Below are 16,537 nucleotides of genomic sequence, written 5' to 3'. Positions count from 1 at the left end.
GTCTTGTACTATGAGTGTCCAGAATCTTTTTAATTTGGTCAACAGTTTCTTTAATTTCCATAAGATCATCCATTTTTTTATTTAGTCTTGCAATGTCTTCTTTATGCTCTTCTAGGGTCTTCTTGATTTCCTTCATATCCCGTACTAGGGTCTCATTGTTCATCTTTAGTTCTTTGAGTAGCTGCTCTAGGTGTGTCTCTTCTGGTCTTTTGATTTGGGTGCTTGGGCTTGGGTTATCCATATCGTCTGGTTTTTTCATATGCTTTATAATTTTCTGTTGTTTTTGGCCTAGTGGCATTTGCTGTCCTTGATAGGGTTCTTTTAGGGTTTGTAGACCAGTTGAAGTCCTTATCTCTAATTTTTCAGAGCTACAGCTTCGTGGAGTACACTTTCTCTAACTAACCAGCAGGTGGCGTCCACGAGCCACCTGTTCTCCACAAGCCAGATCTCCCCTGCTTAGCCTTTTTGGTGAGTGGGGGAGTGAGTCTTGTGGGGCCCAATTGGTGTCCCAAGCTTGCGTGTGTAGTTGGTGTTGCCTGCCCTGTATGTGGGGCGTGTTTCTGGGCAGTCGGGGAGGGGGGGTGGCCCTAACAATCAAATCTCCCTGATGATCCTAGAGTTTTAAAGCTACTGCAATAGTCTAATCCTTCAGTTCAGTCCTGCCACAGTTTGTCTCTGCCACTGACCCACAAGTCTTTGGTATTGGCGTATGGCTCCTGAGACTTGCAAGTGGGCCCCTCTTCCAGGCTGTGCACCCCGGGTCCTCTGTTGAGGGATGACTGTGCTATGTCACAGGTGAGTGCCGTCCCCCCAGGGCAGTTCTGGGCTGCTGGGCTGTTTTGGGAGGCTCCCAGTCTGCTCAAATGATGGCTGAATGGGGCGGTACTTTCTTTTATATTGAGATCTTTGGTCCATTTTGAGTTATTTTTTGTGTAGGGTGTGAGGTAGGGGTCCTCTTTCATTCTTTTGGATATGGATATCCAACTCTCCCAGCCCCATTTGTTGAATAGACCATTATGACTCAGTTCAGTGACTTTGGGGGCCTTATCAAAGATCAGTCGGCCATAGATCTGAGGGTCTATCTCTGAATTCTCAATTCGATTCCATTGATCTATATGTCTATCTTTGTGCGAGTACCATGCTGTTTTGACAACTGTGGCTTTATAATAAGCTTCAGAGTCAGGGAGTGTAAGTCCTCCCACTTCGTTTTTCTTTTTTAGAGTGTCTTTAGCAATTCGAGGCATCTTCCCTTTCCAAATAAATTTGATAACTAGCTTTTCCAAGTCTGCAAAGTAGGTTGTTGGAATTTTGATTGGGATTGCATTGAATCTGTAGATGTGTTTGGGTAGAATTGACATCTTAATGACATTTAGCCTTCCTATCCATGAACATGGAATATTTTTCCATCTTTTAAGGTCCCCTTCTATTTCTTTTAGTAGAGTTGTGTAGTTTTCCTTGTATAGGTCTTTTACATCTTTGGTTAAGTTTATTCCTAGGTACTTGATTTTTTTAGTTGCTATTGAAAATGGTATCTTTTTCTTGAGTGTCTCTTCAGTTTGTTCATTTCTAGCATATAGAAACATTACTGACTTATGTGCATTAATCTTGTATCCTGCTACTTTGCTAAATTTGTTTATTAGCTCTAGTAGCTGTATCGTCGATTTCTCAGGGTTTTCCAGATATAAGATCTTATCATCTGCAAACAATGACAGTTTTACTTCCTCTTTTCCAATTTGGATGCCTTTTATTTCTTTGTCTTGCCGGATTGCCCTGGCTAGCACTTCCAGCACAATGTTGAATAACAGTGGTGACAGCGGGCATCCTTGTCTTGTTCCTGATCTTAGAGGGAAGGCTTTCAGTCTCTCACCATTGAGTACTATGCTGGCTGTGGGTTTTTCATATATGTTCTTTATCATATTGAGGAAGTTTCCTTCAATTCCTACCTTTTGAAGTGTTTTTATCAAAAATGGATGTTGGATTTTGTCAAATGCTTTTTCAGCATCTATTGAGATGACCATTTGATTTTTCCCTTTCAAATTTTTAATGTGTTGTAATACATTGATTGATTTTCTTATGTTGAACCATCCTTGCATGCCTGGAATGAACCCCACTTGGTCATGGTGTAGGATTTTTTAAATGTGTCTTTGGATTCGATTTGCAAGTATTTTGTTGAGGATTTTTGCATCTATATTCATTAGGGAGATTGGCCGGTAGTTTTCCTTTTTTGTAGCATCTTTGCTGGTTTTGTTATTAGATTGATGTTAGCTTCATAAAATGAGTTAGGTAGTGTTCCATTTTCTACAATGTTTTGAAAGAGTTTGAGTAAGATTGGTGTCAGTTCTTTCTGGAAAGTTTGGTAGAATTCCCCTGTGAAGCCATCTGGCCCTGGGCATTTATTTGTGGGAAGATTTTTGATGACTGATTGGATCTCTTTGCTTGTGATGGGTTGATTGAGGTCTTCTATTTCTTCTCTGGTCAGTCTAGGTTGTTCATATGTTTCCAGGAAATTGTCCATTTCCTCTACATTATCCAGTTTGTTGCCATACAGTTGTTCATAGTATCCTCTTATAATTTTTTTAATTTCTTCAGGATCTGCAGTTATGTCACGTTTTTCATTTGTTATTTTGTTTATATGGGTCTTCTCTCTTTTTGACTTTGTCAGTCTAGCTAGGGGCTTGTCAATCTTGTTGATCTTCTCAAAGAACCAGCTTTTGGTGATATTTATCCTCTCTATTTTTTTTTGTTCTCTATGTCATTTATTTCTGCTTTAATCCTTGTTATTTCTTTTCCTGTACTTGGTTTAGGATTGGTTTGCTGTTCATTTTCTAGCTTCTTCAGTTGATCCATTAGTTCTTTGATTTTGGCTCTTTCTTCCTTTTTAATATATGCATTTATTGCCATAAATTTACCCCTCAGCACTGCTTTTGCTGCATCCCATAGGTTTTGGTATGTTGTGTTCTCATTTTCATTCGTCTCTATATATTTAGCAATTTCTCTTGCTATTTCTTCTTTAACCCACTGATTGTTTAGGAGTGTGTTGTTTAACCTCCAGGTATTTGTGAATTTTCTAAGTCTCTGATGGTTATTGACTTCTAATTGTATTCCATTGTGGTCAGAGAATGTGCTTTGAATAATTTCAGTCTTTTTAAATTTACTGAGGCTTGTTTTATGTCCAGCATATGATCTATTCTGGAGAAAGTTCCGTGAGCACTAGAAAAGTATGTGTATCCTGGTGATTTGGGATGTAATGTTCTGTATATGTCTGTTAAATCTAATTCATTTATCAGATTGTTTAGGTTTTCAGTTTCCTTATTGGTCCTCTGTCTGGTTGATCTATCTATAGGAGAGAGTGATGTGTTGAAGTGTCCCACAATTATTGTGGAAACATCAATTGCTTCCTTTAGTTTTGCCAGTGTTTCTCTCATGTATTTTGTGGCACTTTGATTGGGTGCATAGACATTTATGATTGTTATTTCTTCTTGATGAATTGTCCCTTTTATTACTATGTAGTGGCCTTCTTTGTCTCTCAAAACATCCCTGCATTTAAAGTCTATTTTATCTGAGATTAATATTGCTACACCTGCTTTCTTTTGGCTGTAGCTTGCATGAAATATTTTTTTCCATCCTTTCACTTTCAATTTCTCTGTGTCCCTGTGTCTAAGATGAATATCTTGTGTGCGGCATATTGATGGTTCATTTTTTTTCATCCATTCTGCGAATCTATATCTTTTAATTGGGGAGTTTAATCCATTTACATTCAACATTGTAACCGTGAAGGCATTTCTTGAATCAGCCATCTTATCCTCTGGGTTATGTTTGTCATATATATTTTTCCCCTCTCTTTATTAATATCCTTTATTGTACCCATACCGAATCTCTTTAGTACTGAACCTTTCTCCAAGTCTCTCTGTCCTTTCTGTGTTTCTCTGTCTGTAGTGTTCCCTTTAGTATCTCCAGTAGGGCAGGTCTCTTGTTAGCAAATTCTCTCAGCATTTGTTTGTCTGTGAAAAATTTAAGCTCTCCCTCAAATTTGAAGGAGAGCTTTGCTGGATAAAGTATTCTTGGTTGGAAATTTTTCTCACTCAGAATTTTAAATATATCGTGCCACTGCCTTCTGGCCTTCATGGTGGCTGCTGAGTAGTCACTACTTAGTCTTATGCTGTTTCCTTTGTATGTGGTGAATTGGTTTTCTCTTGCTGCTTTCAGAACTTGCTCCTTCTCTTCCACGTTTGACAGTGTGATCAGAATATGTCTCGGAGTGGGTTTATTTGGATTTATTCTATTTGGAGTTCGCTGAGCATTTATCATTTGTGTATTTATGTTGTTTAGAAGATTTGGGAAGTTTTCCCCAACAATTTCTTCGAATACTCTTCCTAGACCTTTACCCTTTTCTTCCCCTTCTGGAACACCAATGAGTCTTATATTCGGACGTTTTATATTATCTATCATATCCCTGAGGTCCGTTTCGATTTTTTCAAATTTTTTCCCCATTCTTTCTTTTATGCTTTCATTTTCCATTCTGTCATCTTCCAGGTCACTGATTCGTTGTTCAACTTCCTCTGGTCTTGTACTGTGAGTGTCTAGAAACTTTTTAATTTGGTCAACAGTTTCTTTAATTTCCATAAGATCATCTATTTTTTTATTTAGTCTTGCAATGTCTTCTTTATGCTCTTCTAGGGTCTTCTTGATATCCTTTGCATTCCATACTATGGTCTCATTGTTCATCTTTAGTTCTTTGAGTATCTGCTCTAGGTGCTGTGTCTCTTCTGATCTTTTGATTTGGGTGCTTGGGCTTGGGTTATCCATATCGTCTGATTTTTTCATATGCTTTATGATTTTCTGTTGTTTTTGGCCTCTTGGCATTTGCTGAACTTGACAGGGTTCTTTTAGGATGTGTAGACCAATTGAAGTCCTTATCTCTAATTTATCAGATCTACAGCTTCGTGGAGTACACTTTCTCTAACTAACCAGCAGGTGGCGGCCACGAGCCACCTGTTCTCCACAAGCCAGTTCTCCCCTGCTTAGCCTTTGTGGTGAGTGGGGGAGTGAGTCTTGTGGGGTCCAATTGGTGTACCAAGCTTGCGTGTGTAGTTGGTGTTGCCCGCCCTGTATATGGGGCGTGTTTCTGGGCAGTCAGGGTGGGGGGGGGGGCTCTAACAATCAAATCTCCCTGTTGATCCTGGAGTTTTAAAGCTGCTGCAATACTCTAATCCTTCAGTTTAGTCCTGGCACAGTTTGTCTCTGCCACTGACCCACAAGTCCTTGGTATTGGCATATGGCTCCTGAGACTTGCAAGTGGGTCCCTCTTCCAGGCCGTGCACCCCCTGGTCCTCTGTTGAGGGATTACTGTGCTATGTCACAGGTGTGTGCCGTCCCCCCAGGGCGGTTCTGGGCTGCTGGGCTGTGTAGGGAGGCTCCCAGTCTGCTGAAATGATGGCTGAATGGGGCTTTGTTAATTCACACTGCTCCACCTTCCCAACTCTGGGACAATCAGCTGAGGTTGCAGGGAAGGCTAATGTCCACGCCCAGTTTTGTGGAGTGTGCCTGTTATTTGAAGCACTTCCATCACACTGGGTTGTGTGGTGCAGGTCTGGGCTATGGGGTTGGTGATGGGCAGGAGTGTTTCCTGTCCACCAGGATGATGGCTGTGAGCGGACATCCCCCTTTTCTTGGGAAGTTGTGGTCTTAGTGAAATTTCTCAGCCACTGGATTATGACCTTTTGTCTCAGAGCTCTCTTAGTTCTGCTCTTGTCTTGACCTGCCCAAATTGCAAGTCTTTGAAGCTTTCTGTATTGGGCTTCTTAGAGTAATTGTTTTAGAAAAAGAAAAAAGGATTAAAAAAAAAAAGGCCCTCCTCACAGGTCTAATGGGTTATTGAAATGCTGAGAGAGAAAGCAATTAGGGCCATTAAAGAAAGTTCCACAGGGCAGAGAGATCAGCTTTTCTTTGGGATTTGTATATGAGCCTGAGGGCCTGAGCCCTGCCCTTCCCCTTTCTATGTTCACCAGAATTCCAAAAATCCTCCGCTTTTATTTTGGGGTTTTTCGTGCTGTTTTTTTTCTATGCTTGTCTCCTCTCTGCTGGGCTGGCTGCTCTCAGATTCTCTGGTGTCTGGTCTCAGTCTATCTATGGTTGGAGTTTGGATCAGTAGAATGAGTTTCCGATAAGGACTGCCACTGCAATTCTCCCTTCTCCTTCCAGGAGCTGACAACCCCTCCTCCCACAGGACTGAGTGTGGCAGCGAGGGGCGCGGGTCCCCTGGATGCAAATACTTACAGATTTCGCTGATCTCAGCAGTTCCACATTTTCATGAGTGTTGTAGGAAGTATGCCCAAAGTCAGATTGCTCTGTGGTGTCCAGTCCACGCAGTTCCTGGCTTTCTACGTACTTTCCTGGAGGAGTAATTAAAACATACAGCTCACCAGTCCGCCATCTTGCCCCGCCTCCCTTAACAGTATTTTTGAAGAACAGTTCAGAAGTTCTCAATTATGATGAAGTCCAGTTTATCAATTTTTTTTTTTGAATCTGATTCTGAACTATTTTGCCCATTTTGCACTGTGTATAAGGGGGCCTTTCACCAGGGGCATTTACTCCACCGTCTTGCTTTTGTCAGTCGCTATAAGCACCTCAAAGTGTGAACTTGATGTTCTGTTCAAGCTAGGTATTTTCTGGTGCTGTCTCCCTTTGCTAGTTTTTGCTATGTTGAGCTTCCAGTGCCACTACTGTTATACACAATTTTTGGCATCATCTTTCAAAGTGTTATTAAATATATTTACAAATGTAACAATGAATATATATTTTCAGTGTTTATATTGACAAGTTTTTTTTAATTCAGTTTTACTGAATTGTGTTTTATTTTCTGAATTCTTTTTTTAACTTTATCAAAAAATTTAAATAAACAAGAAATCGACACAACATTTCAAACAAAACAAAGCAAAGGATTAAGAAAAACAAATAACCTAAAATACCTACATTCTTTCCAACATGTTCCTACCATACCCAAAAAAAGTAATAAACCATATGCAAACAAAGATACAAGAAAAACCAAATAATCTAAAATAACTACATTGAAGCTAATTTTTAATGCAATAGCTTTTCTTTTACTTTATCAAAAATTGAAAGAAAACCAATTCAAACAAAACAAAGGATTAAGAAAAACAAATAACGTAAAATAATTGTATTGCTTCCAACATGTCCCACCCATACCCCAAGAAAATTAACAAACCATAACAAAACAAAGGAATAAGAAAAACAAATAACCTAAAATAACTATATTGCTTCCAACATGATCCTACCATACCCAAGAAAGTTTGCAAACCATAATCATTCCTGAGCATTCCCATAACATTGAGATTACCCTCAATAGCATATCTATTCTTATTAGATTCTTGTTCCCCCTTCACTGGTTGCTGTCTATGTCCTCTACATTCTACAATATAAAATATTTATTTTACATTTTACACAGACTTCTAATTAGTGGTAGCATACAATATCTCTCTTTTAGTTCCTGGCTTATTTTACTCAGCATTATGTCTTCATGGTTCATCCATGTTGTCATATGTTTCATGACCTTGTTCCCTATTACTGCTGTGTAGCAGTCCATCGTGTGTATATGCCAATTTTGTTTATCCACTCATCTGTTGAAGGGCATTTGGATTATTTCCATTTCTTGGCAATTGTGAATAATGCTGCTATGAATATTGGTGTGCAGATATCTGTTTGTGTCACTGCTTTAGATCTTCTGGGTATATGCCAAGAAGTGAAATGGCTGGATCAAAGGGTAACCCAATATCTAATTTTCTAAGGAACCACCACACTGTCTTCCAGAGTGGCTATACGGTCTCATGAACAATGAATAAAAGTTCCAGTTTTTCCACATCCTCTCCAGTATTTGTAGTTTCTTGATTATTTAATGGCAACCATTCTAATAGATGTGAGATATCTCACTGTCATCTTATTTGGCATCTCCCTCATAGCTAGAGAAGAGGAACATTTTTTCATGTGTTTTTTAGCCATTTGTAATTCCTCTTCATAGAAATGTCTTTTCATATCTTTTGCCCATTTTATGATTGGGCTGCTTGTACTATTGTCATTGACTTGTAGGATTTCTTTATGTATGCAAGAGATTAGTCTTTTGTCAGATACATGGTTTCCAAATATTTTTTCCTGTTGAGTTGACTGCCTCTTCACTTTTTTGACAAATTCCTTTGAGGTACAGAAACTTGTAATTTTGAGGAGTTCCCATTTATCTATTTTTTCTTTTGTTGCTTGTGCTTTGGGTGTAAGGTCTAAGAAGTGACCTCCTAATATGAGGTCTTGAAGATGATTCCCTACATTATCTTCTAGGAGTTTTATGGTGCTGTCTCTTATATTGAGGTCTTTAATCGGCTTTGAGTTAATTTTTGTATAGAGTGTGAGATAGGGATCCTCCTTCATTCTTTTGGATATGGATATCCAGTTCTCCAAGCCACATTTGTTGAAGAGAGTGTTATGTCCCAGTACAGTGGGTTTGGGGGCCTTATCAAAGATCAGTTGACCGTAGATCTGGGGGCCTATCTCCGAATTCTCAATTCAATTCCATTGATCGGTATGTCTACATTTGTGCCAGTACCATGCTGTTTTGACTACTGTGGCTCTATAGTAAGCCTCAGAGTCTGCAAGTGTAAGTCCTCCCACTTCATTTTTCTTCTTTAGATTCTTTTTAGCAATTCGAGGCATATTTCCCTTCCAAATAAATTTGATAACTAGCTTTTCCAAGTCTGCAAAATAGGTTGTTGTTATTTTGATTGGAATTACATTGAATGTGTAGATGAGTTGGGGTAGAATTGACATCTTAATGATATTTAGCCTTTCTATCCATGAACACGGAATATTTTTCCATCATTTTAGGTCCCCTTCTATTTCTTTTAGTAAATTTGTATAATTTTTTTATGTATAGGTCTTTTACACCTTTGGTAAAGTTTATTCTGAGGTATTTGATTTTTTTAGTTGCTGTTGAGAATGGAATCTTTTTCTTGAGTGTCTCTTCAGTTAGGTCATTTATAGTGTATAAGACCATTACTGACTTACATGCTTTAATCTTGTATCCCGCTACTTTGCTAAATTTGTTTGTTAGCTCAAGTAGCTGTGTTGTCGATTTCTCAGGGTTTCCAAATATAAGATTGTATCATCTGCAAATAATGACAGTTTTACTTCTTGCTTTCCTATTTGGATGCCTTTTATTTGTTTGTTTGTTGGATTGCTCTGGCTAGCACTTCTAGCACAATGTTGAATAACAGTGGTGCAGCAGGCATCCTTGTCTCGTTCCTGATCTTAGTACTCTCCATTGAGTAGTATGCTGGCTGTGGGTTTCTCGTATATTCCCTTTATCATATTGAGGAAGTTTCTTTCAATTCCTACCTTTTGAAGTGTTTTTATCAAAAAAGGATTCTGGATTTTGTCGAATGCCTTTTCAGCATCTATTGAGATGATCATTTGTGTTTTCCCTTTTGATTTGTTAATGTGTTGTATTACATTGATTGATTTTCTTATGTTGAACCCTCCTTGCATGCCTGGAATGAACCCCACTTGGTCATGGTGTATGATTTTTTTAATGTGTCTTTGGATCGATTTGCAAGTATTTTGTTGAGAATTTTTGTGTCTTTATTCATGAGGGAGATTGGCCTGTAGTTTTCCTTGTAGCATCTTTACTTAGTTTAGTTATTAGTGATGTTAGCTTTATAAAATGAGTTAGGTAGTATTCATTTTCTTCTATGTTTTGAAAGAGATTAAGTAAGATTGGTGTCAGTTCTTTTTGGAATGTTTGGTGGAATTCCCCTGGGAATCCATCTGGCCCTGGGCATTTATTTGTGGGAAGATTTTTGGTGACTGATTGGATCTCTCTGCTTGTTGAGGTCTTTCTGTTTCTTCTCTGGACAGTTTAGGTTGTTCATGTGTTTCTAAGAAATCGTCTATTTCCTCTGCATTATCTAGTTTGTTGGCATACCATTGTTCATAGTATCCTCTTATGAGTTTTTAAATTTCTTCGGGATCCACAGTAATGTCCCCTCTCATTATTATTTTGTTTTTGGGTCTTCTCTCTTTCTGATTATGTCAGTCTAGCTAGGGGCTTGTCAATCTTGTTGATCTTCTCAAAAGAACCAACTTTTGGGTTTATTTATTCTCTCCATGTTTTTTTTTTTCTCTGTGTCATTTATTTCTGCTTTCATCCTTGTTTTTCTTCTACTTGGCTTAGGATTAGTTTGCTATTCATTTTCTAACTTTTTTGGTTGTTCCATTAGTTCTTTGATTTTAGCTCTTTCTTCCTTTTTGATATATGCAAGAACTGCCTTCACGATAATAATACTGAATTATTCTTTAATTATGAATTTTATTAGTCAAATTCTTCATGGCCATAGTAGTCACTCAGTCAAGAATTGTTGAATGAATTACTGTATTTATGTGATTGCTATTGCTATCCTTTTCCTACTCATGGCTTTGCTTCTTTATTTCTTTTTTTAATCCAATTTTATTGAGATATATTCACAAGACATACAGTCATCCAAAGTGTGCAATTAGTTGTTCACAGTATCTTCATGTATTTTTGCATTAATCACCACAATCAACCTTTGAACATTTTCATTACTCCCAAAAATAAAATAAATATAATAAAAAAACATCCAAAACATCCCATTCCCCTCCTCCCCCCATTGTTCATTTACTTTTTAAAATAGTTTTATTGAGATATTTTCACATACCCTACAGTCATCCACAGTGTACAATCAGTTGTTCACAACAGCATCATACAGTTGTGCATTCATCACCAGAATCAATTTTTGAACCTTTTCCTTACACCAAAATAAAACTAAAAGCAAAAAAGAACACCCAAACACCTTTCCCTCCATCCACCTTATTCTTCATCTAATTTTTGTCCCCTCTTTTCCACTCATCTGTGCATACATTGTCTAAAGGGAGTGTGAGCCACAAGATTTTCACAATCACCCAGTCACACTGTAAAAGCTACATAGGTATACAATCGTCTTCAAGAATCAAGGTCACTGGGTTGCAGTTCGACAGCTTCAGGTATTCCCTCTAGCCATTCCAACACACTAAAAACTAAAAGTGATATCTATATAGCATTTAAGAATACCCTCCAGAGTGACCTCTTGACTCCATTTGAAATCTCTCAGGCACTGGAACCTTATTTTGTTTCCTCTCTCTTCCCCCTTTTGGTCAAGAAGATTTTTTTCAATCCCACGATGCTGGGTCCAGGCTCATCCCCGGGTGTCATATCCTGCATTGCCAGGGGGATTCAAACCCTGGGAATTATGTCCTATGTAGTGGGGGAGGGTAGTGAGTTCACCTGCCTAGTGGGCTTACAGAAAGAGGAAGCCACTTCTGAGCAACAAAGAGGCTCTCTCGGGGAGACTCTTAGGCACAATTATAAGTCGGCTTAGCCTCTCCTTTGCAAGCAACAAGCCTCACAGATTGTGTCTTTTTTCCTCGGGGAACCAGCTCCAATACAGTCTGCTGTGTCTGGGGAGGAGAGGCACCAGCCCCCTTGCGGGGGAAACTTACAGGTTTTGCTGCGATCTCAGACTTTTCACCTGTTCCAGATTGTTATATGATGCGTGACCGATCACAAACTGCCCTGAAATGGCTGTACCACACAGTTCTGGATATTTACCAGCTGCCTTACAGGAGTAACTAAATTTCACACCTCAACACTCTGCCATCTTGCCTCTTTTTTTTATTTCTGATTAGTCTCTATTACCATAATGCTTATTCATTTTTGAGAATGTAAAAAAAAAATCTTTGAGTTCTCTTTGTATTTCTGAACATTCGATTACAAAATGTCATTCTTTCCAGTCAAAATGTTGTGTAAAATTTAACTCAGATGTAAGTATATTCTGCAATTGTACAAAATCTTTATCATATTATTGGACTATAGAAAAGGACCTTAATGTCTTTGACCTTGATAAGGACTCTCAAAAGAAGAATAAATATTCAGTTTTTTGAGCTAGTGATGTTTATATTTTAGAGAGTAGATACAGTATCATCTTGGCTGGTTACAATAACAGGATGCAAAATTGGAAAAAGAGGGTTAAATATACCATCTTTTCACTAAACAGAACCTTGTCTGGAGATGGAGACAAAATTTGTTAAAGGTGATCAGCCTCAAATTCTTCAACAACTGAAAACCTATCTTAAGGCTGGGTTTATTATTTTCCCTTAGGTGATTTACTGTTCTTTTGGTGGAACATCCAAAGGGTTACACTTCAATAACTTAATAGTTGGACTTGTCCTCCTTACAAGAGGCAGAGATGAAGAGAAAGCAAAATGTAAGTATTTTTATTATCTCAAAATGATAATAAAAGGGTTAAACAGACATTTCTCCAAGATATACAAGTAGCCAGTAAGCAATAGAGTGAATGCTTGCTGGATTAGATGCTGCTTTTCTTTCTCCTTTGTTTCCTAACATTCCCTCGTATAGCTTCTTCTACATCTCTCAGCTTCTTTTAAGTCCTCTCTCTCACTCCTGAATCTAAAGTGTTCTTTTTAATCGATTTTCTTTTCTTTAGAATTCCATTGAAGCATATTTGACAGTTAAGATCAGTTGCACACATTTAATTGTATAAATTATAATTGCACATATTTAAGGTATAAATTAATGTTTTGACACATAGTACATACCCATGAAACCATTACCACAATCGTGAACATATTCGCAAACCAGGTTTTACATATTGGAATTTAACTGTGATCTTGGTTTTTCCGCATTAGCTTACCTCCCCAAATGTATACTTACGCTGACTACAGGCAGTCAGTAATGCAAATAATTTTTCTTGTTACAAACAAGAAAAAGTTTATTCAATTTTATTATACAATATTTCAAACACATATATAGTATGTACCCACCTATCTATCATTTCTTAACATTGGTCACATGCCTGTTCCTCCCTTTACAGGGGTAACGCCTTTCGTTCCTTGTGTAAGTTTTCAAACATTTATGACATGTTTATGTATCCTTATATATATCTTCAACTATTTTGCAGGTTTAAAACTTTTTAATAAATGAGACGCTATTATACAGATTATTTTGCAATTTCCTTTTACCCTGAGTATTATATTTTTGCTATTTATTCATGTTGAAACACTTAACTCCGGTTCCTTTATTTCAACTGCTTTATAGTATGCCGTATAAATCAATACCTTCATTTTCTTGTTAATTGATATTTATGTTTTTTCGTAAGTTTTGCTATTCGTACAGTGTATCAGTGAACATCCTTGTACCCCGTGTACATGTATGAGAGTTTTTCAGTGTTGAAAGTGGAGTTGCCTAAAAGTGGAGTTGTAGTTCACACATCTTTATTTTAATAAACTAGATTTTTGGCAAGTTATTCTACAATGTTGTTACACCAATTTATATTCCCATTAACAAGAGGTGCCATTTTACCTCATGTTTGCTAGCACTTGGTATTGTCACACCTAAACATTTTAGCAAATCTGATGTGTTTGAAAAGGTATCACATTGTTTTAATTTGCATTGCCAGGTTATTTTGTGGAGTAACTTAACTTGTATGTATAAAGTGCTTGGCACTAGTAATCCCTCAATAATTGTTACCTTCTTCTTCCCACCCTACTTCTAGTAGGGCATATTTACGCCATGGTATGATTTATTTATTCTTTCTTTCTCCTAGACATTTTTAGTCTTTTTTCAAGTGAATCTGGAAGCTATGTTGTACGGGAAGAAATGGAAAGAATGCTCCATGTGGTGGATGGTAAAGTTCCAGATACACTCAGGAAGTGTTTCTCAGAGGTATAGTTAAAATTACACGTTTCATCCTTTTCTCTGCAGTGTTAAATCGTATTTGTTTGATGAGCTTACTATGATGAGTAGATGTTTATGTGTCACGTGTTCTTGGCATTATGGTATTTAATAGTTGCAATTTCAACTATTTATGTGCTATGTGCAAAGGTCCATGACTCATAACTGCTGTTTTTGTGAATCTGAAAATTTCCAAAGCTATTGTTAAGGAAACTGTCTCTACTTTTGGTATTATAAAACACACTCAGGCATTTTAATACTAACCTACACAAATATATGTGCACTTTCGCACACACACATGCACACACACATGTGGCTGCTTTTAATTGTAGAATCTGTAAAGTGTGTTGCCCAGATACTGAGCTATGCACCTAAGGCTCTCCTGCTCAAATTCCTTATTTGCTTCCCCTCTTCCCTGAATTCATCCAAGTTCCACTCTGAAAAGAGCTTAAGGGACTTCTGGGAAGAAGAAGAGTAGGTGAGGCTGAACAGTCTTCTCCTCCGTGAAAGTAACTAGAGAGTGGGCCAGAGGATACTCAGGACCATAGTTTCGGGCTGTGACCAGCCATAGAGGGTCCCCCATGGTATGTGGAGTGAACGCCAAAAAAAATGCGAGACAGTGCCTGAAGAGACGGAGTGAGTTTGTTCCACTTGGGCCCCTCGCCCCCGGGGCCAGTAGCAGCGAGACCACCACCTACAGCTCTCCACTCCCATGCACTTACCTTGGCAGTTAACTAGGGAGGTGATCTTCTACAGCCAGACGGCTGGGAGCGCCCATGAGTGAACCTTGGAGGCAGTATTTGCTGTCCCCCAGCAGAAGTCCATGGGGTGGTTTGCACTGGAGAAAGGCAGGAAAAAGAGAGGGCGCCATACTGGTGATAAGTCATCCTCCTACACCCTAGAGTCTTGCAGGCACACAGCAGGCAGAGAGTGGGGCCCGTTCCATCTGTAGGAAGTGTTTCTCAGAGGTAGAGTTAAAATTACACATTTCATCCTTTTCTCTGCAGTGTTAAATCGTATTTGTTTGATTTAACTGCTCAGGTCCCAGATCACAGCCCCAGGACAGACAGTTCCCAGTGCACATGGAGAACTGGTGCAGTGATTGGTTCTCTAGCCGGTTATGCCTACAGCACCAGAGAAGTTAGAGGAAGACCAGCTTGAGAGCACCACCTGCTGGTAGGATCGCAAAACTGTACTCCAGCAAGCTGTAGCTCTCCCAAATTATATATAAAAGCTCAGATAACCCTGCATTTTCCAAAATAATCTTATCAAGACAAGCCAGTGCCCCAAAGCCAACAGAAAATCACAAAGTACTTGAAGACTATACAAGACATGAACAAGCCAAATGAACCCATCAAAAAGCTGGAGGAGACACAAAATTTGGGGCAATTAATTAAAGAAGTACAAATAAATCTCCAAAACAAATTCAGTGAGATGGCTAAAGACAAAAAAGGAAATCAAGAAGACTCTAGAAGAGCATAAAGAAGAATTTGAAAGAGTACCTAAAAAAATAGCAGACCTTATAGAAGTAAAAGACACTGTGATCAAATTAAAAATATACTAAAGACATGCAACAGCAGATTTGAAGAGGCAGAAGAAAGAATAGGTGGCCTAGAAGACACGGTAATTGAATGCGAATGCACAAAAAAAATGGTGAAAAAAAGTCAGAAAATGTGAAATGTATCACAGAGAAATCATGGAGAATATGAATTGAACAAACATGAGAATCATTGGTGTTCCAGAAGGAGAAGAGAGGGGTAAAGGGCTAGGAAGAGTGTTTCAAGACATAGTTAGGGAAAACTTCCCAATGATTCTGAACAATATAAATATGCAGATCAAAGATGCCCAGTGAATTCTAAGTAGAATAAATCCAGATAAATGTACTCTGAGACATATACTGATTAGATTGTCAAATGCTGAAAAGATGGAGAAAGTTCTGAAAGCAGAAAAGAGAAGAGATTTACCACATACAAGGGAAACAACATAAAACTAAGTACTAACTACTCAGCGGGCACCATGGAGGCAAGAAGGCAGTGGTATGACATATTTAACATTCTGAAAGAGTAAAACTTGCCAGTCAAGAATTCTTTAACCAGCAGAGCTCTCCTTCAAAACTGAGGGAGACTTAAAAATTTTCACAAACAAATGCTGAGAGAATTTGTTAAGAAGTGGCCTGCCACGCAAGAAATACTAAAGGGAGCTCTACCAGCTGAGAAAAAAAGAAAGGAGAGAGGGGTGTGGAGAAGGGCACAGAACTGAAGACTATTAGTAAGGTTAACTTAAAGGAAAAAAAGAGAGGGAAAAAATAGACCTAATATCTAAAAACCAAACGTTAAGATGGCTGGTTCAAGAACTTTTTCACAGAAATAACTATGAATGTGAGTAGATTAAACTCTCCAATTAAAAGATACAGACTGGTAGAATGGAATAAAAAGTGTGACACATTGATACGCTGTTTACAACAGACCCATCTTAGACCCTGTGATGCAAAGAGACTGAAGCTGAAAAGATGGAAAAAAATATTGTACACAAGCTGCAACCAAAAGAAAGCAGGGGTAGTGATACTAATATCAGAAAAAAATAGACTTTAAAAGCAAACATGTCATAAGAGGCAAAGAACACTATATATTAATAAAAGGGACAACTAACCCAGAAGAAATAACAGTCATAAAAATGTTTATGTACCCAATCATGGAGCTCCACAGTACATGAGACAAACATTGGCTAAAT

General features: G+C 38.2%; 1 protein-coding gene across 5 annotated transcripts in view; it reads left to right on the top strand.

The window, feature by feature from the left end:
• Positions 1 to 16,537, top strand: part of USP32 (ubiquitin specific peptidase 32) — a 333,441-nt gene that overhangs the window by 124,655 nt on the left and 192,249 nt on the right. For all 5 annotated transcript variants that reach the window (XM_037809640.1, XM_037809643.1, XM_037809642.1 and 2 more), the window contains 2 exons: positions 12,215 to 12,320; positions 13,680 to 13,798. In XM_037809640.1, coding sequence (XP_037665568.1) covers positions 12,215 to 12,320; positions 13,680 to 13,798 — 225 coding nt within the window. The remainder of the gene's footprint in view (positions 1 to 12,214; positions 12,321 to 13,679; positions 13,799 to 16,537) is intronic.

Source organism: Choloepus didactylus, chromosome 18, assembly GCF_015220235.1.
Source record: "Choloepus didactylus isolate mChoDid1 chromosome 18, mChoDid1.pri, whole genome shotgun sequence".
In the NCBI taxonomy this organism is placed as follows: Eukaryota; Metazoa; Chordata; class Mammalia; order Pilosa; family Megalonychidae; genus Choloepus; species Choloepus didactylus.
Note: the sequence above shows the minus strand (reverse complement) of the source record. Positions and strands in the feature narration are given on the sequence as shown.